Source organism: Pieris brassicae, chromosome 9 (genome assembly GCF_905147105.1).
Source record: "Pieris brassicae chromosome 9, ilPieBrab1.1, whole genome shotgun sequence".
NCBI classification, from domain to species: Eukaryota; Metazoa; Arthropoda; class Insecta; order Lepidoptera; family Pieridae; genus Pieris; species Pieris brassicae.
The window spans coordinates 9560528-9586166 of NC_059673.1; the positions used below are offsets into that span (position 1 = coordinate 9560528).

The 25639-nt window shown below is 42.1% G+C and overlaps 4 protein-coding genes across 5 annotated transcripts; 2 read left to right on the plus strand and 2 right to left on the minus strand.

Moving 5' to 3' along the window:
* Nucleotides 1–48: 48 nt before the first annotated feature.
* On the minus strand, nt 49–4944 carry LOC123714487 (RAC serine/threonine-protein kinase). The gene is made up of 3 exons (XM_045668748.1): nt 4292–4944; nt 1077–1350; nt 49–1012 (listed from the first exon to the last, which is right to left on the minus strand). The coding sequence occupies exons 1-3, from the start codon at nt 4582–4584 to the stop codon at nt 95–97; spliced, it is 1485 nt and encodes a 494-aa protein (XP_045524704.1). The 5' UTR covers nt 4585–4944; the 3' UTR covers nt 49–94.
* A 1166-nt stretch (nt 4945–6110) lies between these two features.
* Nucleotides 6111–15402, plus strand: LOC123714136 (protein stoned-B-like). Its single transcript, XM_045668291.1, has 16 exons — nt 6111–6271; nt 6702–8981; nt 9057–10534; nt 10684–10852; nt 10925–11076; nt 11232–11400; nt 11478–11699; nt 11974–12118; nt 12191–12319; nt 12436–12541; nt 12613–12781; nt 12862–12976; nt 13045–13208; nt 13293–13447; nt 13777–13984; nt 14064–15402. Exons 2-16 carry the CDS (start codon nt 6733–6735, stop codon nt 14203–14205), a joined length of 5772 nt encoding a protein of 1923 aa, XP_045524247.1. The 5' UTR covers nt 6111–6271; nt 6702–6732; the 3' UTR covers nt 14206–15402.
* Nucleotides 15403–17164: 1762 nt separating this feature from the next.
* LOC123714171 (serine/arginine repetitive matrix protein 1) lies at nt 17165–22217 on the plus strand. Of its 2 annotated transcripts, XM_045668344.1 has the most exons (5): nt 17165–17299; nt 17684–17821; nt 17963–20675; nt 20763–20955; nt 21784–22217. In XM_045668344.1, exons 2-5 carry the CDS (start codon nt 17738–17740, stop codon nt 21887–21889), a joined length of 3096 nt encoding a protein of 1031 aa, XP_045524300.1. In that variant the 5' UTR covers nt 17165–17299; nt 17684–17737; the 3' UTR covers nt 21890–22217. The 2 variants fall into 2 exon arrangements, with proteins under 2 accessions (XP_045524300.1, XP_045524301.1); XM_045668345.1 differs by lacking the exon at nt 17165–17299 and having other exon boundaries at nt 17600–17821.
* Nucleotides 22218–22282: 65 nt separating this feature from the next.
* Nucleotides 22283–25051, minus strand: LOC123714173 (elongation factor 1-gamma). The gene is made up of 8 exons (XM_045668346.1): nt 24948–25051; nt 24683–24832; nt 24531–24597; nt 23941–24083; nt 23575–23715; nt 23327–23494; nt 22979–23118; nt 22283–22901 (listed from the first exon to the last, which is right to left on the minus strand). The coding sequence occupies exons 1-8, from the start codon at nt 24957–24959 to the stop codon at nt 22451–22453; spliced, it is 1272 nt and encodes a 423-aa protein (XP_045524302.1). The 5' UTR covers nt 24960–25051; the 3' UTR covers nt 22283–22450.
* Between the last annotated feature and the right edge of the window lie 588 nt (nt 25052–25639).

Genomic DNA, 25639 nt, shown 5'->3' on the forward strand with positions numbered 1-25639 from the left:
AGTGGTTTCATTTGTCGAATATCCCGAGGGCGTAAATGAGACGACACGTCACTTAACTTTATTTTAATATATACAAAAGAACTGAAGCGGACGGCTAGGGGCGGGCGGCCTGCGGCGGCGAACGGCGTGGCACCGCCAGCGCCGAGTGCTGCGACAGCGCCGAGTGCGCGGACGAGCACAGGTCCTGGTAGGAAAACTGCGGAAACTCCAGCGGTCGCGCCGCCTCGCCCTCGGGCGGCGTTAGCTCTACGGACTCGCCCGTGAACTCCGAGTCGAAGTAGCGCGTGTCCGTGTCCGAGTCCACTTGCGGCTTGAAGGGCGGCGGCAGCTTCTTGGCGAGCAGGTCGGCCCAGTTGATGGCGGCGAAGAAGGGGTGCTGCATGATCTCCAGCGCGTCGCCGGGCCCGGCGCCGAGGCGTCTGGCGGGCTCCTTGGTGAGCAGCGCGGCCAGCAGCGCACGGCAAGCGGGCGACAGCGCCCGAGGAAAGCGTACCTCCTCCTCGAGGATGAGAGAGAACAGCACCTCGTGGTCGCGATTGTAGAAGGGCAGGCGGCCGCAGGCCATCTCGTACAACACGACGCCGGTGCCCCACCAGTCCACGGCGGGCCCGTAGTCGGTGTCCTCGAGCACCTCGGGCGCGAGATACTCGGGCGTGCCGCAGAACGTCTTCGTGGTGCGGCCGTGCGTGATGTTCACCTTGCAGAGCCCGAAGTCGGCGATCTTGATGTGGCCGTCTTTGTCGAGCAGCAGGTTCTCGAGCTTCAGGTCCCGGTAGATGATGCCCTCCGAGTGCAGGTAGCCCAGCGCCGACACGATCTCGGCGCCGTAGAAGCGCGTGCGCTCCTCGCTGAAGCAGCGCTCGTGCGACAGATGGAAGAAGAGCTCGCCGCCGTTGGCGTACTCCATCACGAAGCACACGCGATCCGCGGTCTGGAACGAGTAGCGCAGCGCCGTCAGGAACGGATGCTTCGTCTTCTTCAGTACGTGGTTCTCTGTGATGGTGTGCGCCAGCTGTGAACAGGTCGGGCGTGAGCGAAGGCTCGAGCGGACGCCGCGCCGCCCGACGGCGACTCACCTCGTCTTTCTGCAGGATAAGGTTCTTCTTGAGGATCTTCATGGCGTAAAGCTTGCCGGTGCCCTTCTCGCGACTTAGCACCACCTTGCCGAAGGTGCCCTTCCCCAGCACCTTAACAAACTCAAACTTCTCGAGGGTGATGCGGCGCGGGTCTCGGAAGCTGGTGCCGAGCTGGGCGATGTCGCGGTCGTCGGCGTCGGGGCCCGCCGGCTGCTGGCCCGAAGCGCCGCTCAGCCTGGACGACACGTAGCGGATGGCGGCCACCCACTCTTCGCTGCGTATATACATACAATATACATTCAAACATACTAATGACTTGTTTTATTATTATTTTATTATTAAACTAAAAAGTTAGAAATTGTTTACAAAATTGCGATCATGATGACGTAGACCATGCCACTCTTCAGAGTAATAAAAGAAAACAATGTATGTATGTGGTGCAAATGTTCCTCTTGAATGCCTACTTCTCTTAAAATGTATGTCATGTCATATCTGTACCCATTTCAGCTTATATTTAATTAATGGAAAGTAATTTAGATGGAGAACTCAGTATGAAGGTTTTTTGCTTCGGAAAAGGAAATAGCCCTGTAAGGATTGTGCTCAGTGTCAGGTTGTTAAATAAAGATGTGAACTATGAGGGTTAAAATGTGAAATAATGTTTAGCTATGTTTATTTGCAAAGAACTATACGAATATGTTGGCTATGTCGTAAAACTAATTAAGCAATTTAATGAATAAGCACAGAATTCTTAGAAAATTAAGCACTTGTATGCCTACAACTATTTATACTGTATAGTTGTGTCTATTAGATATAATTACATATTTATTTTTGACTTTAAATACATTAAATGTCTTGAACATAGAATGTTAAGCGCAAGCCTGCTACAATGGCACAAGATTTGGCTTGCATTGAACTATTAATAAGCAACTTAAGGCAAGGGCAATATAAATCTATTTTTACTTAATCAAGTAACTTAGTACTTAAGTCATATCAATTACAGAAGTAGGCAGCCTTGTCTGTAGAAGAAAAAAAAATATTGAATCACTTAAGAACTGTGATATAAAACAAGTATTTTTAAATAAAATAGACTTGTTAATTTATTTGTATGAAAATTCATAGCATGACCTCGTAACGGAACCTAAATTGGACCGTTTAGCCGTGAAACTATGAAACACTACGCGGTTTTAAAAAAAATACATTATAGGTTTTTTATTTAAAACGAATACTACGTCTAAAATGGTAAAACCAGCAGAATGGTTGGATGTCAGATATTTCAGGTATTGTAATGTTTTAAGTTAATTTATAGTAAGTAAGACGACAGACCCCTTGTAAATTTTTGTGAACACATAATAAATTGCTCAGCAAACTGTTCAAAACTTAATCAACAAAGTACCTGTGTCTATCGGTAAGGTTCAAAATAAGTTTTTGAAACACGGGAGCAAGTTTCGTTTCTGAATATCACCCAAAAAAAACATTGATTCAAGGAATATATTAAGACATAAACATTATATGTATTATGACGTTTTTAAATTTCTTAATGAAGTTCAATCTAGAAGATCTAGATATCAGACACTGTTCAATAATATTCAATTTATTGATGAGGTATGAGGCACCTATAAAGTATAATAGGTGAATAAAAATTGTAATTTATTTCTTACAAGCTTCCAAAGATTTAATTTTTTTTTCATAATGTTCATGAACTATATGTCAATAATTTCCACGTCAAATTATTACTAATAACAGTTTTTAGTATAGAGATCGATAAAGATGCGTCTACAATGTTCAATAGGGGCTCTTCTTTGCAAACATGTATTTAGAAGACGCGGCAAATGAGTAAGTCAAGTTGGACCTGAAAAGAAATGAATATTGGTTATATTAATTGTTTTATAAATAAAATAGTTTGATCTTATTTTTATAATAAATATACTTATGATTTATGAATTGTTTTGTTATAAATATTGATTATTGAGATACCTGCTTTCAAATGTGTATTGTCTGCGCACACTCAAATAAGGGTTTAGGTGTAAAGCTTTCACATCCACGGCTTCCACAAAAACTCTCTAGTTTGGGTTTTGTGTTATATAGCAAGTGGGTTAATCATGCTATTTAAAAGTCTTTGTGTTATCATGTATAATTCGAGCCACATTACAATGAAAGGGACTTTCTGTAAAGTAAAATCATTTCTTAATAATTGAATAAATTATAACAATAACATATTAACAACTTTACATATATACAGGCATTTCTTTTTTTTTAAGAAATAATTGTGAATGATTTATACTTACCCCATTATATTAAACTTGAATGATTAGTAAAACTAAAATCAAACAAAATTTTAAAATATAAACAATCATAGCACCAAAGTAGTTTTTGTTTTTATAATATAAGTTCTTAAAACACTGTAACTAATGACTGGTGACTAGTCGATGAATTATTTACTAAACTATTTATACATTATTATTATTTTTTTAGAAATATTGTGACAGCCAATTGGGTACTTGTAAACACATGTCAGCTAATATTTGTTAGCTTTAATAAATTTATTTATTTACAGCAAATACACAGCCAAATTTCAACAAAAAACATTTTAAACTATTATATTATTAGCCATTAAAGCAATTGTGTACCTCAGGCATACCAAACTGGGCATTAATGTTAGAGCACATGCAATACTTTTTCTTTATTAGATTTATACTAATAATATTGATTGATAACATACCTTGTTATAAACATATAAACCTTGCTATATATATAAAGTAGCAGGTCCATATGATTTAGTGTGTAAATACTATATTATATTTAAAACAATGATTCTTTTAGATGAACAGACAGTATAATGCCTAATTTAATTTGAATTACGCACTATACACCACAGACATAAAAAAGGAACAATCTCACATTATCTTTTTATTAATGTTCTTAATCAGTTTGTCTTATATTTACACAATTGCAATTTTCATGTTTTCTAGTTATTGTGTCAACATAAATATAAATCATATTCAGTTCACTAGTTTTTGACTTAATTCATTAGACACAAACATAATCCCATAATACTTTGAATAAATCCTAGTATTGGATTGCTAGATAATATTGTTAGATTTAAAGACAATGTAGTGACAAGTCATAAGCAGTTTGGGTCAGCTGAATAGGAATAAGTTTGCACTCTCAATTGTAAACAAACAAATGTCGAACTTTGGACTGAGCGTGTGACTCACCGCTCCTTCTCGGAGTCGACAGCAAAGTTCCGCTCTATGACAGTGGTCCACTGCAGGCCGCGAACGGTGAAGACGTTGGGGCGCGGTTTGTCCACGGCCATGATCTGACAGTCCCGCACCGTGAACTTATTCAGCGGGTCGCGGTAGTTGTTGCGCTCAGGTTGCGCTTTAAAGCCCATTAGGTCGCCGTTGTCGAAAAGTATGAAGTAGCGATCGCGCCAGTTGCGAATGTGTTCACCACGCTTCAGCAGCCAGCCCTCCTTCACGATACTCCCGGGCGCTGCCTCCGCCATCGCTCAAAACTACTCTCACCACCACGTTTATTTTCTTTTGCACTGCCCACGTGTTTCACCTGTGCTGGATAACACTAAAGATGCGCATACGAAACATTTTCGACATAAAACACTAGTTACACCGATACTATTGCTTTTTCATTTAAACGAAGAAGTTTCACTGTCATAGGGTGGTCAAATACTTATGGGTATTTATTGGTCAAATTAATTTACAGAGAACGATTAAAAATATACAATATTTACTGTGTGCAAATCAGATTCGAGAAACACAGAAACGCAATAATTTCAAGGAGTGTAAAATATCTATGTGTAAAAAAGAGACAAAACACTCTTTAGTCACAACAAATGAAAAATATGTTAGGATCTTTGATTCTGGCAGAATATTATCTTTGGGCATTACTTTATGCGGAGTGCTCCATTGCCTGGACCATAGATTATATTGCTCACCTAGACATTATAATAACTTGCAACAGTTTCCAATATCAAATATCCTGAGAAAATTTGCATTAGAAATTACCTAATTAGAATCATATAGTCGAATCCTAATAATAAAATTTGTATTTTATTTTTATATTAATTCTATGGCCTGGTAACGAAGCTTTTAAGCCAAGTCTTATTTTTGGTTTTGTATATTATGATTTTAATCAAAAAACTACAAAACACATATATAATATATTTCCATGGCTAAAACGATTTAGTTGTCATAATAATTTTCTGGTGGTGTTCTGTGTTGCCAATATCCATTGTTGGATTGTCCTAATATACGTCACGTTTTACATTATTAGATCTATGATGACATATACACTTGAACTGATTACAAAAGATGAGACATTTAATTATTTTAATATGTTCGAAAAAATTATATTTGCGTATATGATTTGCTTCCATCAATTTTTTTTTATTTGTTACAATCGAAAGAGATACAAATATGCCTCCCATTTAACTTAAATAAATAATTAAGCATTAATTAAGAATTAGAATATTATTACAGCATTATACTACATTATACGACTAAAGGACTGGCTCATGAACATACCCTACCCAGAGTTGGAGCTTCTTCTGAGGCCTAGTAGTAGTACAGACTTTATTCATTCACTCACTGACTCACTCACTCACTCACTCACTCACTCACACACTCACTTATGCACTCCAGTGTGTTGATAACAGTTAAAAATCAATAACAAAAAAGAAAAAAAAGTTAATAGAAGATGTAACTAAATTATATATAAATTAAATATTTTAAGGAATGTATAACTAAGTTTGTTAAAGAGCTGGAAACCCTGACACAGGTATATTTTTTACTTAAAAGGGTTCCCAAATCTTACACATTGTAATGAAATTGAACTTAAAATGAATAAATATATTTTATTATTATTATTTTATAATTCATTTCATAATAAAAATATCGATCATTAAATTTGAGACGGTTTAGTGTAAAACTATGTCGTAGGTATTTTCAATCGCATAAGCAAATATGATATGATTTTATTCGGTTATAGATCGAGCTGGAAAGACATAAAAGGAAGCGGGTGGCGCAGGACGGGCGAGGAGTTACGTAAGCGAGACATGCGCAGTGGTGGCGGCGCGGGTCGATAGGAGTGGCACTGCGCGATGTCAGTCGCGAGCCAGACGCCTCGAGCGCCCTACTAGCCTTCGCCTGTTTCCGTGTCTCTCGATTGCGATGAAGGTACGGCCGCCATAGCGGTCTAGGTCCGAGTAGCTTATGGGCAAGAGCTTCACGGGCCCGGTACGTGTAGTTACTCGTACCTGATCAGGCAGACCTTTCAGCCTTCGCCAACATTTCATTACTTCCGACCTTCCTTTGTTGCTTTTCTTCGTTTGTGTCACATATTTAGCTTTTAGACTCTTTTAATATGTCTATTACATCATTATAAACATCGTTCAATAAATTTAATGAAGTATGTGACTTATCTCATCTATTGTTGGTGAAAGGCAAATCAACCAACCAACATCTCATGATATAAAAAAAGTGATGTGCAATCGATCTTATGACATTTACATTGAACGAGTAATTTTTTTGTAGGATTACAAAATATTTATTTAATTTATTCAGATTTTTTTCGTAAGTACTTACAATTTAATCTTTTCCTTTCCAGCAAATAAGAGAGTATTTTTTAATTACATATAATGCTAAAGCTACCCAAAGGCCTTAAAAAGAAGAAAAAAGGAAAAAAGTCTAAGCGTAAAGGTGAAGAAGAACTCTTTACTGAAGAGGAATTAGAGAAGTATAAAAAAGAACATCAGCAAAAAGTTGAAAACGCTGGCAGTACTACAAAGGAAAATGAAGAATGGTCTAAATTTAAAGATTTAACCACTGGTGTAGATTCTGTACTAAAAAAAACGCAAGGTGATCTTGATCGAATAAAGTCAACATCTTTCTTTCAACGAGTGACTATTAAAAATGAAATAAAGCCAGCAGAGAAGGAAAAGCCGGTCAGACCAGTAGTTGAGGTCACTGAAGCTGACTTTCCTCATCTTGCGCAGGCTAGCGCCGCAGAGAACGACGAGGATAAAAGTGATTACGGTGTAACCGACGATGAGTCTGAAGAGGAAGATGAGGATTATGATATTTTCGACACGTCTTATATAGACGCTGTTCAGCGAGGAGAAGTGAAACTAGCCTATGTGCCAGATTCTCCAGAAGAAAACCAAGACGACGACATATTTGATACATCTTATGTTAATTCCATAATAAAAGGTCAAGAAGTAAAGTCTTCAAAGGGTAAAAAAGAATTGGATATCGGAGTTGCTGTAGAGGTTCTCACTGGACGTATTGATAATGTTAAAGTTACAACAAAAAGAGCTAAGAGGACTATACCAGGTGATTTGTTATTAGAAAGTGACGATAAGAATGCTTCAGCTGTATCGAGTAATGCAATTGAAGAGCCTGTGGAAAAAAGTATTTTAGATCTTGATGCTGATATACCCATTACTACACCGATAGATTTAAGTACTTCTTTAGTCGAACACATCAAAAAGCAAGTACCAAAAGATATTCTAACCGAAGATAACGCTATTGTTAATAATTATGAAGATGAATTTACTTTGTTAGCTGCAGAATCTCTTGAATGCAAAGTAGAAGTATCTAAACTTGACGAAAGCGATATTAATATCAAACCAGTTATTCAAGAAGCGTGGTCTGCTTTTGAAGCGAATTCAAAAGAATCAGTTTTTGCGGAAGGAATAGTTGAAGACCAACTTGATGTTTTAGATCCATATGTCGATCAGGATGACCCATTTGATACCAGTTTTGCTGATGCTATTGTTCCGCAGGCACAGTTTAACAACACTCAAGAAGTAATTTTAGAGGACGATGACGACTTTGACCCCCGCGCAGAAGAAGTAAAAGTAAAACTAAATAACAGGAGAAAATCTTCTGTACGTATTCATTTGACGGATCCTTCTGGGATTAGAGAGTCCATAACTTCCGATGATATTATTGATAATAATTTGAATAAACCTGGACGTGATTTGTTAGGAGGCAGCACTACAGATCTTACACAGCTAACTGATTCTCCTCTGAACCCAATTGAAATCAATGATATAGATCCTTTTGATACAACAATAGTCGATAAAATTGTTGCACCTGGAAAGGTTGAGTTAAAATTACTTGAAAAAGAGTTAATAGATTCTACTCCTGCTGGAATCTATAAAGTTCCTAGTGATCCAGACTTTGATCCTCGCGCAGACGAAACAGAAGAAAGAAACTCAGTTAGACGATCGTCTCGTCCAGAAAATTTGTCAGTCAGCAAAAGCGTTGTATTTAACGTTGACGGCACTGAAGAAAATTCTCTCTTTGATAAACAATCTAAGCCAAGTAAGCCTTTAACACCATATTACACGCGAGAACTTTCTATCTCAGAGGACTTATCCGAGGATTTCGAAGCTAAGGACAAAATCTCTAACATTTTACAGCGGACACGTTCTGATGACGATTTGTCCTCTCATAATATACCAGTAAATACAAAAAGACGCCATTCTGAATTTCTTCAGACTGGGGCAAAGGACTTTCCCACTGATCTTCTTCAAAGCGAGGGTCTTGATATTAAAGTAAAAGTTTTAACCCCAGCTGGTGTTCCGAGTGAGGAACAAACGTTCAATACTGAATCAGAAGATCCGTTTGATACATCATTCGCCAGTGACATCAAACCAAGCAAAACAGAATTAAGACTATTAGCTAAGGAGTTTTCTTGTGAAGATTCTACTGATTCACAAACGAAGGAAAATAAAACATTACTAGAAACGGAAGACGATCTTTTTCAGATAAAAGCACTCACACCTGAACCTTTAGATAATCTAGAAGCAGGTGGTCAAGATTTTGATCCATTTGATACATCTTTTGCCAGTAATCTAGCTCCGGGAAAAACTGAAGTTAAACTTCTCGAATCAGAATTTTTGAACTAGTTTATTTTTGTTAAAAAAAACAAAATGGCGTACAACCCTTTTTTGAGTATCAATGAACCAGCAACTCCCATTACTGCTGAAGTTCTTAATCCATTTATGGTGACCGCCAATAATGACCACGAAGACATGGCTGGAGGCGATAATCCATTTGCTACAAGCAATCCTTTTTCTGATTTTGAAAATAGTTTTGAACCACCCGTGGGTGATACAGTTCCCATAGACATATTTGGCAACTCTGAGCCTATTAACATGGGTGCTAAGCAATTCGATGATAATAGCTCCACAAACATTTTCCATCAAATAATCGAAGAACCTTTATCAAACGACATTGTTGTCAAACCAACAGAATTAGATCTGGTTTCTAATAGAGTAAACGATAGTTTCACACCAATCATTACAACCGACAATCAAGATCTTGTGAGACCAGTTACACAAGAAACTCAAAATTTGATTCTTAGTGTCACAGGCCAAATGGAGTTTACAAGTTCACATTTGCTTAATCGTATACCACCCACAAGAACGCCGAGTCCAGTTTCGGTTCGTGACATTCATTCACCAAGTCCGACGCCTGATTTAGACATGTTAGAAGATTCACAAGTGGCAGATATTGAGCTGAGCTTGACTCAATCCAGACCGGCTAGACCGCCTCCGGTTCGCCCCCCTCGACCGGCTCCTCCACCTAGGCCACAGCTCCCACCCCCAGCCCAAGCTACCACACTAGTTGATGACATTAATCTTTTTGAAGCTCCTGTGCCAGTTGTAGTAAAACCAACTAAAGAAGCAATACTCAGCTTATATGCAGCCCCTAAGAAGGAAGAAAAACCTATTGATTTTTTGAGTGATGATATAATAGATTTAGCGTCCAATCCGGAACAATCCTTAAATATTGTCCCAACCTCAAGTGAAACTCCAGATGAAAGAGAACATTTATTATTTACTAATTCTTCAACAATGGTTAAAGGATCTTGTCATTATACACAGTCGAATAAATCTGATATAACAGTAGATGCTATGGATCATCATAATACTAATGCCGATATGGATACATCAGAACCCACAGCTGAAACTATTGAAAATACTTCTCAACCATCAACCTTTATATTAACAGAGACTAGTATGGAAGTGAATCAACCTTACTCAGAGATTGATAAGAACCCCTTTGATATAACTGAAGAAGATATAACAAAAAATGTGGCATCCGATATTTTTGGAGTGAAAGAAGTAAACGCACCGGTTTCTCCAGTCAGCGACACGTTCCATAATTTACCATCGGAAGACCGATCTCTACAAGATACTCTTATCGGTGAAAATATGGACGTGGGCAGTGGAACCATCTACTCCACGGCAAACGTTTTCGACAGCGGACCAATTAAATCGAATCCTAAGCAAGATGTCGATAATTCAGTTGACTTCGGATGGAGTCAGTCGGAAGAAATGATTCAAGAGACTTATACCGAATCTCAAGATGCTTTTGATGCGTTTGCTGCAAAATTCGATTCAGTGGCCGGAAACCATTTGACGGCAGGTACGTTGAGCTCCCTAGACAAAATCTAATAAATACATTTGTTGTAAATATTATCATATTAAATTAATATAAAATTATTTTAATATGATTATATTTTATAATAATATTACGCTTTTTTTAAGGTTTAGATAATAGTTTTTGTTTTACAGACGCTTGGGGTGACGACGGCGGCTCTGAAGCGACACCCGATGGATTCGAGTCGGAGGCGTTCGATCCTTTCCTTCACATGCAGGCTCCACCAGCGCCCGCTGCCACGCCACACCTTTACCACCAAGGCTCCGCTGATTCTGCGGATGACACATTTTCCGTGTTCATACGGTGCTTATCCGGTGCATACGTTTATTTATAAATGTGTAACATGATTTCTTCAAATAAAATATGTTTCCATAGACCCAAAGACAGCGAAACGGCAGTCGACGTCGGCGCAGTACCGGCGTTAGCGCCTCCTCCGAGGCCTCAGATCGCACCGGACTCGCCCAGGGCCAATCCCTTCGATAAGAATGCAATAGACACATTACAGCAGCAGTTCCAAGCGGAGAGACGTAAGCGTGAATTTTTTTGACAACCGACATAGTATTGCAAAGCATAGCATTCAATTATTTCACATTAAAATATTTGTTGTATGCGAGTGCTAAATAAAAATGTAATACCGTAATGTAAAATTGAAAACGTACAGGTGTTTTCTATTGGGTTGCAGCGGAGTCTGGTCGCGGCCGCTTGGGCAGCGGTGGCGAGACGCCTCCCACGCCTCTGTTCGACGACGACGTGTCGGTCCCGCTCGAGGACTTTCCACGCACCACATACGCCGGACCGGGCTGGGAGATGCATCTCAGACAACCCAACAAAAAGAAAATTACCGGACAAAGGTTTTTCGGAGTTCTGCAATAAATTTGTATAAATATATTTGACATGGCATTAAAAAAATCCTGACATGTCGCGACAGGTTCTGGAAGAAGGTGTGGGTGCGCGTGGTGGGCGCAGGCGCCGGTGAGAGTCCGGCGGTACAGGTGTTGGCGGCGGTCGGAGACCGCGAGCCTCTGCACGAGTTGCCGCTGCAGGCTTGCTACTCCGTCTCAGACATCGCCGCACAGCAGTTTGACCAGTTCGGCAAGATCTTCACTGTCAAGTTACAGTACGTCTTCTACAAGGAGAGACCAGGAGTGCGGTAGGAGACTGTCTACATTTTGACTCCGATAAATAATCCGTCACGTCGACGTGGAAACTGAGATACGAACGAAGAATGTACATTATTCTTATTAATATGTTGAAATTATAATTGGCTCCTCATGATCAAAACTTATACTAAAGTGTCTTTATAAGTAGTGTCACGAAGAATTAAAATTAATACTCCGTCACGGCTAAGTAGACTTGGTGTGACAATCCGACGACCACCTAAAGTTCATCTAAGGTTGTAAAGTAAGCTCAAATTGACCGTGCAGGCCGGGGCAAGTGACGAAGGCCGAGCGCATCACCAATAAGTTGTCTCAATTCGCGGCGTACGCGATTCAAGGCGACTACCAGGGTGTCAAGGAATTCGGAAGCGACCTGCGTAAGCTCGGCCTACCCGTCGAGCACGCGCCGCAGGTATGTTCGGGGCGAACGTCGCGTCTCGAGTTCCTTCACATACAACTCTCTACTAACCAATGTGCGTTATAGGTGTCGCAGTTGTTCAAACTGGGTTCGCTCAACTACGAGCATGTCAAGGAGTTCTCTTGCTGTGTAGAAGAAGCGCTGTTCCGAATCGCTGCTCATCGGGACCGCGCTCTCACGTACAAGATGGAGGAGGTTTGTCGCTACACATTACACACATTTATCAAAATCGCATCAATCGTTTGAGAGCAAGAGTGACTACTAACCCCTAACAGAATGACCGTTTGGTATCTTTGTACGTTTCTGTTCAGGTGCAAGTGACGGCCGTGGATGAGCTGTACGTCGAGCAGGAGGCGGACGGCGCGGTCGTGAAGCAGATCGCGCGAGTTAGACTCTTCTTCCTCGGCTTCCTGAGCGGTAAGACTTCGATTGATTCTCGCGTCGATCTCACGTGTTCGGGTACATTGTGACGTCCCATCCCACTGCAGGTATGCCGGATATAGAACTAGGCGTGAACGATATGCGGCGACAAGGAAAGGAGGTGGTTGGGCGCCACGACATCATCCCCGTCGTCACGGAGGAGTGGATCCGAGTGGAAGACCCCGAATTTCACGCCTGCGTGCAACCCGACGAGTTCGACAAGTGTCAGATCATCAAGTGAGGGGTTCCGCCTGAGCTACGTAACCCACTAAAATAATAATAAAATCATGGTTTATCGTCGGACTTGTGTCGCGCAGGTTCAAACCTCCCGACGCATGCTACATCGAGCTCATGCGCTTTCGCGTGCGTCCTCCTAAGAACCGCGAGCTGCCCCTGCAGTTGAAGGCCGTGTGGTGCGTGACCGGCAACAAGGTGCGTCCGGTGGCGGTGAGTCCTATATATATCGTCGAACGGTGTCACGAACCGTACCGTATGTGCAGGTAGAGCTCCGCGCTGACGTTTTGGTTCCCGGGTTTGCATCGCGCAAGTTGGGGCAGGTGCCGTGCGAAGACGTGGCGGTGCGCTTCCCTATCCCCGAGTGCTGGATTTACCTGTTTCGAGTCGAGAAACACTTTCGCTACGGCTCCGTCAAGTCGGCTCACAGGTACGTCTACGTACTACGATCTAGCGTCCTCTTACTTTTGTCCGAAATCGATGCATCTGTTTAATACTAACGACTTCTACCCAGACGTACCGGCAAGATTAAGGGCATAGAAAGATTTTTGGGTGCCGTGGATACGCTGCAGGAGTCGCTGATCGAAGTGACGTCGGGTCAGGCCAAGTACGAGCACCAACATCGCGCTATCGTGTGGCGCATGCCGCGACTGCCCAAGGAAGGCCAGGGTAAACGGATAAAGTTCGTTTTTTAAACAGCAGCAGCATTTTAGCACCGTCATCGTCTAGAATGTGGTGTCATTACCACTATTATTAAATTGTATTATCATAATAAATTATATTAAACTCAAATTTATAGGAACTTTCATTCATAGCACGGAGAATTCAAATCGTCAGCACAACTTTCGTAACTCACGGCTACGGCTACGGCTCTTCCAAAAAAATGCAATGTTATTCTTGTTTCTGCGACTACGAATTCTAAACTCTAGACATATGATTCGAATTCAATAATATCTCGATCCAGCGCTTCGCCCGTCTAAGCCGATGCTTGACTCTAGGTGCATACACGAGCCACAACCTCGTATGCCGCATGGCTCTGACTTCGTACGACCAGATTCCGGAACAGCTAGCGCAGTGGGCCTACGTGGAGTTCACGATGCCTGCCACGCAAGTGTCCCACATGACGGTGCGGTCCGTCTCGCTGCAGAACCACGACAACGACCCGCCCGAAAAGTACGTGCGGTATCTCGCGCGCCACGAGTATCGGTCAGTATACGACGACGAGGCGACCTAATTACACTTTGAGCTCCTCGTGTCGTCAATGTACCCGTCTGCTCGCTTTCAGCGTGGGCATCGAACGCACGAGCGGTGCTCCGGCTGCTGCTTACTCTTTAGCCGCAGCGGTGCCCGAACCCAAGCCGGAGCCCGCCCCCGCCGCCGAACCCGCAGTACCTGCCGCCCCATCGTCCGACTCCGATTCGGACTAGGCCCTCAGAGGACACCGATGCTTCATTAGTAGATTCCGATTTTATAAGAAATATAGAACAATAACTACTTTAGTAATCGTAATGTATCGAGTGGGAGACGAATAACTTACGTTTTCAGAAGTCGCCTATCTCGCTCGCCTATATCTATTATGAGAGCGATTATCGTATAAATAAATAATTTATATGTGTATAGACATGTAACAGATATTTTTCAAAGTGAGCGTGAAATTAGTGGATTTGGTCGTTCCCACCGCCCCCAGCACTCTGTAGATAGAATCGATGAGTACCTACATTCATACGTTTCGGTGTTAGTTAGTAGGTAAAGTGTGAACCCGGGACGCGCCACTTATAATGTAATCGCTAGATATTTTTGGAAATACTTAGATGGATCCAAGTAACTTAAGCACAATTATAAAAGTAACTACAATAAGTCGTATAAACTTATAATTACATTAAAATACAAATAAATGCCAGAAAACAAAAAAAATTAGAGATTTTAATGACATCGAAATGTCAAAATTAGTTTAAACTAAAACAGTTAAAGTTAAATAAAATTATATTGTATGTATTATGTAGTATACGGTCCTGATGAATGTTTGTAGGACAAGTAGAACAATTATAAACTTAGTGAGCAATGGCTATTGAGTAAGCCATGGTCGCGGAAGTCACGTCTTCACGTGAGCTGGTAGTTTCGCAAACTAGGTAATAATTTATTTTAAAAAATAAAGACAATTTCCTGTAAATAATTTTAGTTGAGGCTATGTTGAGTTCGTTTGTCTGTCGTTACCGTTACCATTTAAAACATTGCGTGTATGAATATTTTCTCTAGTAATATCGATGTAATAATTGTAAAAAATTATATAGGTCAGAGTTTGGCTCCATCTGTTGCTTGTGACTAAATACTGTTAGCTTCCCGAGCTTGATGATTTTATATCATAGACATAGTATTATAACTGTGTGAATGTATAATTTAAATGCATATGAATAAATATTATCTACCTACAGTATAGAGCACAAAACTTCCTAGTGCGCGTCTATTTCCGCTCGGACAAATACGAGTATATAGATATCTTCGTAAATATAACATGTTATATTAGAGTTTAATGAGAGTTATAATTATAATATCAAAGTACCTATATTCTGCTAATGTACTTGAGCATGGGCTTATATTGATATAATCAGTAGATTGAGCTGTTATACCTCGTTCATAATTAAAAATATCTAATATGAACCTTATTTTTTTATTTACACCCGAAAGCTAATATTTCTACTTATAAATGATTACCTGAATGGTTGTGATGTGTATAAAGCGTTCATTGTACTGTATCCCAAACTCAATAAAATAATAGAACACATGCGGATTTGAGGAAGATACGAGCGAAAACTACTGCGTCTGTCCGGAACATCAAGCTAGGAGTGCTGCTGTCCACGTCCTGATCATCACTTAAACGAGGATACTTGTTTACGTAATTTATTTATTAACACTTCGTTAGATTACAATATAAAAATGGAACATAATTAAATGAAAAGGAGGGCAACTGGCGGCCTTATCGCTTTCGAGCGATCTCTTCCAGGCAACCACTGTGAGTAAAGAAAAAAAATGTATTAAATTACATAAGGTAGGCAAGAAGTGCAAAAATACATATTACGTATAGTTATAAAGAAGAAACTAAACAGGAACAAATAATACACTAAACTGATACTGGATACATGAAAAACAAAAAGTAAAAAGTGCACATAAATCACGAAAATCCAATTCAAGATCAGTCTCATGTCAGTTAGTAGTTGTGGACAGGTAATGTTTGTACAGAAGAGATTTAAAGGAAGATAGAGGAATTAAGCGAATAGGGACGAGAAGTGAATTGCAGAGACCTTAAAGGAATCGCCAAGAAAGGAGGAGTTATGAGATGGGATTTCAAGGGTATAGCTTTCAGAAGAGCGTAAGCTATAGTTATGGTAATTCGAGCGATTCACTCTAATTAACCCAATTCTTAGTCGCTCAACTTTCGCTTCTACCATAGCTCCATACGTCATCCGTTCTCTTAACTCCCGGTTTAACCTGTTAAATATTCTGTAAACACTTCATAATTTATTGGTTAAGCCATAAAATAATTGACACTGACATTTGTCACAGTTAAAATATACCTAAAAAAAAGACGATCGATTAAAATAATAAACATAAATCCAGACAGGTAAGTTGGTGACAAAGGCGCCACACTTAACAAGCTGCCGCGTCCGCAACAAATAATTGAATAGTTTCAGCAGGCTCAACCAATATTGATTAATTTTGATAAAGTCGCATAGGTAGCGAGGCCTCAGCCCGTCATAACGTGTTTGCTTTTCTCAAGAGACGTAAGAAGCTGTTCAGTAAATAAAACATACAAACCAAAAACATCGTATGTATTGAAGGTAATAGAAACAAACAAATTTCCCAAGCTGATTTCCGGTTACATTTTTTAAGATCAGGGAGTTTGTACAAGTCTAGCAATGTGGCTGCAAGAGGGCACCGTGTTCGGCCGCTGCTCGGCTCTCATCATTAAGACAGTCTTCCACCGTACAACTAATGTCTGAACTCTACAGTTCTTGCTTTAACAGATAGTAAAGGGATGTCTGCATCGGCAGACCGGAAGGATCAGAAGTTCAGGGTGTAGGCATTTTTTTAAGATATCGGGCAGGTGCGCAACGACATTAAAACAAATTCCTTTTTATAAAGGTAAAGGGAGTACTCTCGAAAAACCATTTACGTTATTACGAATATATTATGAATTTTAAGTTTTTCCTGATGTATACAAATCAAGTTGTTGACCATCAGGCAATATATAACAGCGAGACCATGCTTATATGCTCTGTGAAATAAGCTCCTACGTCGTAGAATAAGCGGCAACACAGAGGGAGCAAAGCGCGTGCGCGAATTGGGCGCTTGCGTGCAGGATCAGGCAATGGCCCCTCGGCGCGGGCGGAGTGCGGGCGACGGGCCCCACGCTGAGGTCGCGAAGCACTAACCGCACTCGCCCTATCAGTGTGGACTTGCTGCTCCGTCCTCCGTGCGGGGCCCGCGTGTATGCGGGGCGAACGCGTCCACTGCAGCTGACAGGTCAGTCGCTACCCGCACACCTTCGTGTCAGTGAACTCCCCGACTCTAACCTATTACCCTACTCCGTTGAACTATTAACGTTTAATCCTGTTGCACAGTTATACTCGTCACGATTTACTTTAATGTCACTTACTCTCTCTTAAATGTCAACTCTCAACAAGAATATACTCGCATAGAGCGTTATTAAACAAATCAATATAATATGCAATCTCGAAACTCACAAGTTAGAATGAATGATAAAAAAACAGCCTGGCTGTAATATACTCGTATAAGTAGAAAATAGATTGAATTATGTAGAGCTTTTAAATTTTAAGAGTACGCTGGCATATTATCCGTTAACGGTTCGCATAATGCCACATTTTGATCTGCCCAAGGTTTTTTCAGCTGTAATGTCGTGTACCATTGCCGTATAAGCGATTAGCGGTATCCGTACGGCGGATGGCAGACAGTGGCGGCAGTGAGCGGCGCCCTAGACGAGGGCCCGCACCCATCGCTTCGTTTGATCACGACGTCTCTGACGAGGTATTAACACAGACTCCCTTACCAAACAGTCTTACCAAAGACTGACAGTGCACGTCAACACAATCAGTATTTTTTTACCTTTACCTATTTTTTACTGTATCGTAAAGTAAGTAGAACTTATATGTCTCGATCTAATTCCAGTCGAGTCCAGAAACAAAACAAACTTTCCGACTTCCTGAGATCCGCGAGGATGCCGGAGGTGGCCTCGCTCCGCCCGAGCAGCGTGCGCGCTCGTACTCATCACCGGCCGTGGGACTGCAGGCGCCTGCCGCGCCGCGAATCGACATCTCTCGCGCCTCCAGTTCCAGTCACCACGACTCCCGGGATAGCTCACCCGAATTGGCGCTCTTCGCCGGTGCTGGCTCCGGCGAGGAGAGTCGTGCCAAGTTGGAGCTCGGCTTCCGGGAAGACGGAGCCCTCGATTTGCGCTCTTCTACTGAGGAACTTGCTTTTCTAGAGAACATACCCGTCAACGGAGAACCTCGAGCACCACTCACCGCCCCTTCGTCGCGGAGACATTCTCGAAAAGATAGTCAAGGTTCGGAGACTGCGCTGTTGGCGGTGTCAGGACGAACGAGCCGACTCTCTAGTGTTGGCTCTCAGTGCTCCGCCCATTCAGCTGTGTCGGCATTCAGTCATACAAGTCGGGTTTCCAGACTCTCGGTTGTGTCTGGCATGTCGCGTTCGCCGTCACCTCACAAGATGTTGCTAGAGACTTCTTTTTGTGGACCAAAGCCGATAGAAACGGATCCTGAAATTTGTGCAGCCGTAGTCGAAGAAAGACTGCTAGAAATAGCGAAGTTATCGAGCGAAACGACATTGTCGGCGACTCCTGTGGATGCGCGCGACCGAAGAGAAATTCGAACAGAAGTTACACTGGAGAGCTCCAGCCTTCGAGCTACGACTTTGACTAAAGTAGTTTCTAATGTCCCATCGGCACCAGAACAAACACAAAAATCTGTAACAGTGCCTGTACCGTCATTGGCTTCTACTACAGAGCTGCAGACAGAAACTATGTCTGCAACAATATATCCCCTTACTGCGGTACCAGCTGATGAAGAAAAGAGGCTAAAAGAGACGCGGAATCGTGCTCGCGTAGAAGAGCGCAAAGCGAGATCCAAGGGAAACCGACATAAACCAGAGCCAGAGGTCTTTAAAACTTCTAATAGATCAAAAGATATCATTCGTATTAGACTGAAACCTGATGACGAATATGATGAAGCTGATGAGGAAAGTGACCATACGTTGATAGGCACAGAGCCGGTTCGAAAGCCGGCTACTTTGGAATTAAACGATAATAGTGCGCTAATATCGAGACCAGCAAGTCGCTCGGATTTGGTGGTCATCACCCCACAGACGACGCCCAGGCGCCGCGACAGCCGCACACCTTCTCCTAGCGGTGTGGCCGTATCACGCAAATCTTCGTTTTGTTCTTTATTCAAATCAAAAGAGACCATTGCTTCCCCAGATTCACCAGATGCACTTAAACGAAAGAAAAGTCTAAACGAAGGCCGTTCTCGCAGTAAGAGTAGAGATCGCTCCGTAACACCTACCTCTACAGGGAAAATAAAAGGTTCCGTATTATCACTATTTAAAGTACCGCGAAAGAGCGCGACATCACCGTCGGCGAGTTCAAGAGATGCCTCGCCGGTGGTGCAATCGCAGCGACAATTTCCTCAAGGGCCATCTGATCACCATCGGGGCGAGAAACTTAAATATTATGAGGAAACTAAGGAAGGTATTATTCACATTCCTTTGCACACACCACCCGACGAGTTAGACAGCGTGAGCGACAAAACGGAACTCAAGAAGCACGAGGTGCCTCGACCTTCCTCAGCCCCGCAAATCAGGTCGACATCGGTAACTCCCGTATCTTCCGCCTATTCAACTAAACCTGCACAGCGAACTGTATTACCCGACGGTAGCATTATTATTCCGTTACATTCTCCCACAGAGAAAACGTCAAATGCATCCATCGCACCTGAATTATCGAAAATAGTTCATAATTATATAGTAAAAGAGGACCAAATCTTACGCGAAACGAAAGTTATAAACGATAATTCATCGAGGACTAAGAATCAAAATTTCCCCGACGTCGCGTCCATCCCGGTGGACCCGCTCAAGGCAAAACGTAGAGATCGCTTGACGTTCACGACACACGTCGGAAGCCGAGAACAAGTATTCAGCACACAGTTCAGTATAACAAAAACACCAAGCATCACGAGCGAAATATCAGGCTCCATCCCGAGTTTTCTGGAAAGCGAGGACGTCAAGATTGCACAAACGGAACAGGAGCCGGACACGCCGGCCATCGAAAACGACATCAACTTAGGTAGCGACTCGGCCGAGCGCAGAGTGGACGAGACGCTCGGCGAAGTGGAGAGTCTTGAATACCCGACAGAAAGCCTCGAAGGATCAGAACCGGGAACTCCGCAAGATCCCGGACGCGATTCGTCGGAATCGGAAGCCGGATCCGACGCCGTGACTCGTGGCGGAAGCGATGCGGAGCGGCGCGGGCTCGTCGTTCAGGAGTCATTCGAGGAGTTGCCGTACGTGCCGACCACTCTGCCGCAAGAGCGCTCCTTGGCCGTGCCCATCGTGCCGGTGCGGGAACGCGGCGGGGTGAGCGTGGCGGGAGTGCGGCGGCCACGAGCCTCAAGGGCAACCAACGCTCCCCCCTCGGCCCCGTTGCCGACCAACGCTCCACCCCCTGCCCCGTCGCCACACTCTCCGCCCTCCGCTCCACCCGTCATCCCGCGCCTTCACATCCGTCTGCCTCGACGCCCGAGGGCCGCCTCGACCTCGGCTGCACCGCCCCGCCCCGAACGACCGCGCACTCGCAGCGGCAGTGAGGGTGAGTAGACGTCGCAACATACAGATGCAGCTGTGTCGTCCCATCCGATTTCGGACCGCATTTTGATAGTACAATTTACCTTTGCAGCGGGATCGTCGCGCAAAGGAGAGTGGATTGATTTCTCGGAGGTGCCGGAGAGACGGAAGCAGCCCAAACGCATCCAGACGCTGCCGGCGGAAGGTCGCGAAGCGCTGAGCTACGCGCCGCCTGAACGATGCCGCTGCGAGTGCCACGCCAACCCGCCGCCGCTGCCCGGCGACGCACAACTCTTCACGCTCGGGTAAAACTGTTTATTGTCTACTTCCCTTTATGACTTTTACTATTTCAAAACAAATCAGGCGTACAGCTGTCCCATTTTAGTTGCATTGAAAGTCCTCAATTATATAAAAAAACCAACTAAGTTAAAAAGACTAAACAGAAAAAATAAGCCAAACAAATACTTTTGAAGAAACACTAAATATGACAATCTAATCAATTATAAGAAATTCTACTTTAAACAAAATGGTCGCAGGTCGCGTAGTTGGTGATGTGTGTACTCAGAACGCATTAGGAAATTTTAGGAAATGTCTGTTTTGCAAGCAACAAGCGATAATACTCCCCTCGCCCCGAGGACGCACCGTATACAAAAAACATAGAGAACTGAAAATAATTAGGGAAATAGCTATAATAAACCTTTTGTATCTACCTGAAACGAATCTAATCGTTACAAAAAACGATTCCACGACACGATTACTAGATAATAATTAAATTAATACTTCTCGTACTCTATGCTATAGCATTTGGTTTTGAAATATGGTGCCGATTCATTATTTTACTTTTATAAAAACTACAAGTTGCAATATACAAACACATTTTTGCCAAAATCCCAACTTGTTTTCGACATCAAAAATATTTATACAGTTAAATAGCTAATTTAACAAACATAAAGGTGAGCCGAAGCCTTCACGATAGGCAATTTTACATTATGTAAGTTAAAGCGTTTAAAGACATATATAGAATGTCTCAATAATGCGTTATGGAGTAAAATAACTTCGCGCGAGTTCTCGATTTTTTTTTGTTTAGCAGAATTTCTATAAATAACCATAAATTATTATCATACGAACTCTAGGTCGGCCGAGGAGGAGCCGCAGAGGGAAGGAGCCGCGCCCTTCACCGCCGACTTGGACCTCCACAACCGCGACGATAGCGCGAGTCTTCCGGCGACCGAGAGATAATAAGAAATAAGCGAAGACCTACCGACGAAGGAACCCTCGTCCGAGGAGTTTCAATCTTTTTATCGTATTCTCTATTAACTAGAACCGAGTGGTTATCGAGTCGCAGGTGTCGGTTGTAATATTTATAGATTCCTCTGTAATTCCCGTTCGCTACCGTCGACCTTCGATTTTGAACGTTTAGATCCGTTAGTCTATCGATTTAACAAATCGCATCGTGAGCGTGGGGTTCATTTTGAGATTTTATTGAATCTCTCGCCAGGCTAAGGACGAATCGACCCTAAAGACAAATATAAGATATCACAAACAAATATATGAAATTTTTGCTTTCCGTTTTGTTTCATTGCTCGGCGTGGACGCTTCGGGGTAAAAGCGAAATAGAAAACAACGACGGGCTTAAATAGAAAACAATTTAATTTCTTACAGCTTCATAGAAATGAGAATATTACTTTCGGTAATAAATGCAAAACATCATTTACAAACTGCCGCTTCGCGACGACGGGACAGGTGATTTGTCAATAAATACATATACGAGGCGACGGTCGAGGCGAGTCGCGGCCGGCCTCACTTGAAGATCTTGCCCTGGTTGAAGGCGCGGCCCTCTGAGTCCTTCCCGCTCCACGAGAAGTAGTCGCGCACGAGGCGCTCGGTCTCGGGCGCCTTAGGGTCCAACTTGGTCCAGGAGTACGACTCGTAGTCGATCTGCCAGTCGGGCGACAGCGGGAAGACCAGATCTTGTCCGCGCCACACCCACACGCCCGAGATGGTCGAGTCGTTATCGGTGCCGAAGAGGCACACCGAGGCGAAGGCCTGCTTGCGCATCTTGTCCAGGCGCTGGAACATGCCCGTGATGAGGTTGCAGCTCATGAACACCTTGGCCAGCTCCTCGGGGTACTTGTACTCGGCGAACCAGATGGAGTAATGCTCGGGGTCGAACTTCTCCCAGAAGTACGGGATCGACTTGGCCTCGTCCTCGTTCGAGTAGCACCTCTTGAAATCGTCCATGTTGAAAGTTCTGAAACGGTCGACTGTCGTGAGCCGAGTTTTTGATGAAACTTAGGAATTACAATTTCCGACTCGGGAGCCACTCACCCTTTGGGCATCGCGTCGAATGGATCTTTGGACTCCTTAGGCTTTTCGTCCAACTCATCCAGCGGCTCGGGTTCCTTCACTTCCTTCTCTTTCTTGGGCTGTTCTTTTTTCTCCTTCTTCTCTTTCTTCCCGCCCTCTTGCTGTAATTGATGTGTTACTATATTTTTTAACTCGAGACTCGTCAGGAAAATCAGACACGTTATGTGCGTACGTGTGAATGAATATACTTTTATCAGGAATAGTTCTAATATGGTGAAGGATGGAAGGATGCGTTCAATTAAGGATAATAAGGTCATGAGTTTCATTAACTTTAGACATTCTACGTCATAATTATACATGGGTTCAGACCTTCTTGTCCTTGGTGAGTTCCTGGTACTTCTTGGGATCGTAGACGGGGGCCGCGGCACACAGGCTGACGGGTCCCACCACGGCTAGCACCTGCGGCTGCTGCGACAGCGTCGCGAACCAGCGCTGCACGTTCACCAGGGGCTCTCGCAAGCTGGGCTCTAGCACATGCTGGAACAGAGCATGATCCGACAGTGTGGGTCATATTGCCGATTAAAGATAAATAGATCGCTCAGTGAGACAAAATATACCTGAAAGGAGTGAATGAGAGTACAGAACACGACTATGTCTGCCAACGAAACTCGCTCTGTGACAAGGAAGGTGCGAGTGAGCAGGTGGTCATCCAACACTTTGAGAGCCGCCAGTAGGTCACTCTTCGCACGCTCTACATTCTGTAAAAGATTATTTATTAAAAATTTGAGAATGAAGTTTATAAAAAGAGGAAAGAGAGATTTCATTTTGTTTTTCTATGCTAAAAGTTATATTACACCTAAGTATAAATTCTAACCACCTAAAGAAAAAATTATATAACCTGGTAATGAAATATGCAATGAGGTTTGTTATTCTTTAATAAAGTGAGACTAATATATTACTTCTAGATTTTATTAATTTTTAACCTGTTTGTTGAACTGCATGATGCCCAGGTAGGGGAAGACCCAGGCACAAGAAGCAGGCAGGAGTTCACTGTCCGCCCATGATGCCCACTGGTATACTGCTGCCTGACTTTTGAGGTCAGAGCCTCGGAGGGCCTCATTTGAAACTGAAATAGATTTATAATTCTATGATACATTTATTTTTGTACAATTAATTAACTAACAGGTCAGGCAACCTATATCATATCAAAATATATCAGAAAGTCTCTCTTATATATCTATATATAGTAATCTCTTAGTGAAAATTGTGTAAATATATAAATTGTCACTAGTGAATTATTTAAATTAATTTATTAGCCATAGTTAAAGTTGATAAAAGAGTTAAAAAGTACAATAGAATATTCCAAAAAGTGAAACAGAAATATTTGATAACAAAATGACATTAATATAACTATTGACCCCTACTAAGATCCCTAATTCTCATATTGAATTTTAATGAAGCCGTAGGTATATGAAGTGTAATTTAATGGATTCATAAAATTAACAAGTTTAAATAAGGTTATGACTAGTTTACAGAGATGAGGTTTGTAAATATAATGTCTTTGAATAATTACCGTAGTAAGCGATGGCATTACTTTCAGTCAGAAGTACCTTTCCATCGGCACTTTCATAGGCAGGAACCTAAAACATTACACGTCACCGTCAAAAATATTTAAGCACCAAACACTAACACTCCACAAGGCACTAGAAGATTTTAAACACTCACTTTGCCGGCCGGGAACTTTTTCAGAAATTCCTGAGACTTATTTGTTTCTCCAAATACAAAGTTGGGTGATACTTTAACATCAGCTGCGGAGTACTGTGCGGCGATCAACGCCTTATAAGCACGGAAGTTTTCCGGATAAGTGTAAAGTACCTACAACAAATAGATGTACAATGAACTGCCGACGTTAAAAATAATGATTTCTTATTCATAACTTCGTATAGGACGCGTTGATCATTAAGATTTTTAATGATATATTATAACCTACCCCGGCCGCCATGGTTGACTTTTAAGGAAAAGAGACTGATGAAGGGGGTGAGCGCTGAGTTGTCAACTTTGTGAAATTGTCACATTTTGACATTTCAGTTGTTAATTTTTTAAGGGTTTGTACCCACTACATTCTTAAAACTAATAAAAATAACAAAGTCTATCAAAAGGAAGAATACCAATACTGGCTTTTTAATGAAGTGTCATCACATAATGGCGATACGAAGGATGTATCTTCTAAGCGATGGATTTGTATCGACTAAATTCAGTCGATGCAGTTGCTTTTTTCGAAGCCTGACGAAAAATTAAAACAACAAACTTTAACCATAACATCAGTCACTAAGAATATTTTGGAAGCAATAGACGAGAAAATGAAAACTATGATGGAAGAAAACATTATGCTCAAATCTAAGGTAAATGAACTGGAACAAAAGCCTGATAAAATCGTAGACTCGAAGAGCTAGGAAAAACAGAATGTGAGCTCGTAGACTACATAAAAGAGATAATAATAGACACAGGTCCACATAGAAAGTCAAGAAGTAATCCATATAGAATTGGACGTCGTTCCAGTGACAAAAACCGACCAGTAGTGATATCTTTCACAACACTGGGAAAAAAACACACAATAATGAAAAACTAGTAAAACTTTCCACCAGGTATTTACATCAAAGAAGATTTTCCCAAAAAGGTATT

Coding starts and splice junctions, on each gene's coding strand:
- LOC123714487 (XM_045668748.1), bottom strand. CDS start 4,584: ATGGCGGAGGCAGCGCCCGGGAGTATCGTGAAGGAGGGCTGGCTGCTG. Junction 1,351..4,291: donor GTCGACTCCGAGAAGGAGCG/GTGAGTCACACG, acceptor GTATATACGCAG/CGAAGAGTGGGTGGCCGCCA. Junction 1,013..1,076: donor TTATCCTGCAGAAAGACGAG/GTGAGTCGCCGT, acceptor ACCTGTTCACAG/CTGGCGCACACCATCACAGA.
- LOC123714136 (XM_045668291.1), top strand. CDS start 6,733: ATGCTAAAGCTACCCAAAGGCCTTAAAAAGAAGAAAAAAGGAAAAAAG. Junction 8,982..9,056: donor CCGGGAAAAACTGAAGTTAA/ACTTCTCGAATC, acceptor CCCTTTTTTGAG/TATCAATGAACCAGCAACTC. Junction 10,853..10,924: donor ACATTTTCCGTGTTCATACG/GTGCTTATCCGG, acceptor ATGTTTCCATAG/ACCCAAAGACAGCGAAACGG.
- LOC123714171 (XM_045668344.1), top strand. CDS start 17,738: ATGGCAGACAGTGGCGGCAGTGAGCGGCGCCCTAGACGAGGGCCCGCA. Junction 17,822..17,962: donor ATCACGACGTCTCTGACGAG/GTATTAACACAG, acceptor ATCTAATTCCAG/TCGAGTCCAGAAACAAAACA. Junction 20,676..20,762: donor CACTCGCAGCGGCAGTGAGG/GTGAGTAGACGT, acceptor TTACCTTTGCAG/CGGGATCGTCGCGCAAAGGA.
- LOC123714173 (XM_045668346.1), bottom strand. Junction 24,084..24,530: donor TAATGCCATCGCTTACTACG/GTAATTATTCAA, acceptor AATCTATTTCAG/TTTCAAATGAGGCCCTCCGA. Junction 22,902..22,978: donor TTCGACGCGATGCCCAAAGG/GTGAGTGGCTCC, acceptor CGACCGTTTCAG/AACTTTCAACATGGACGATT.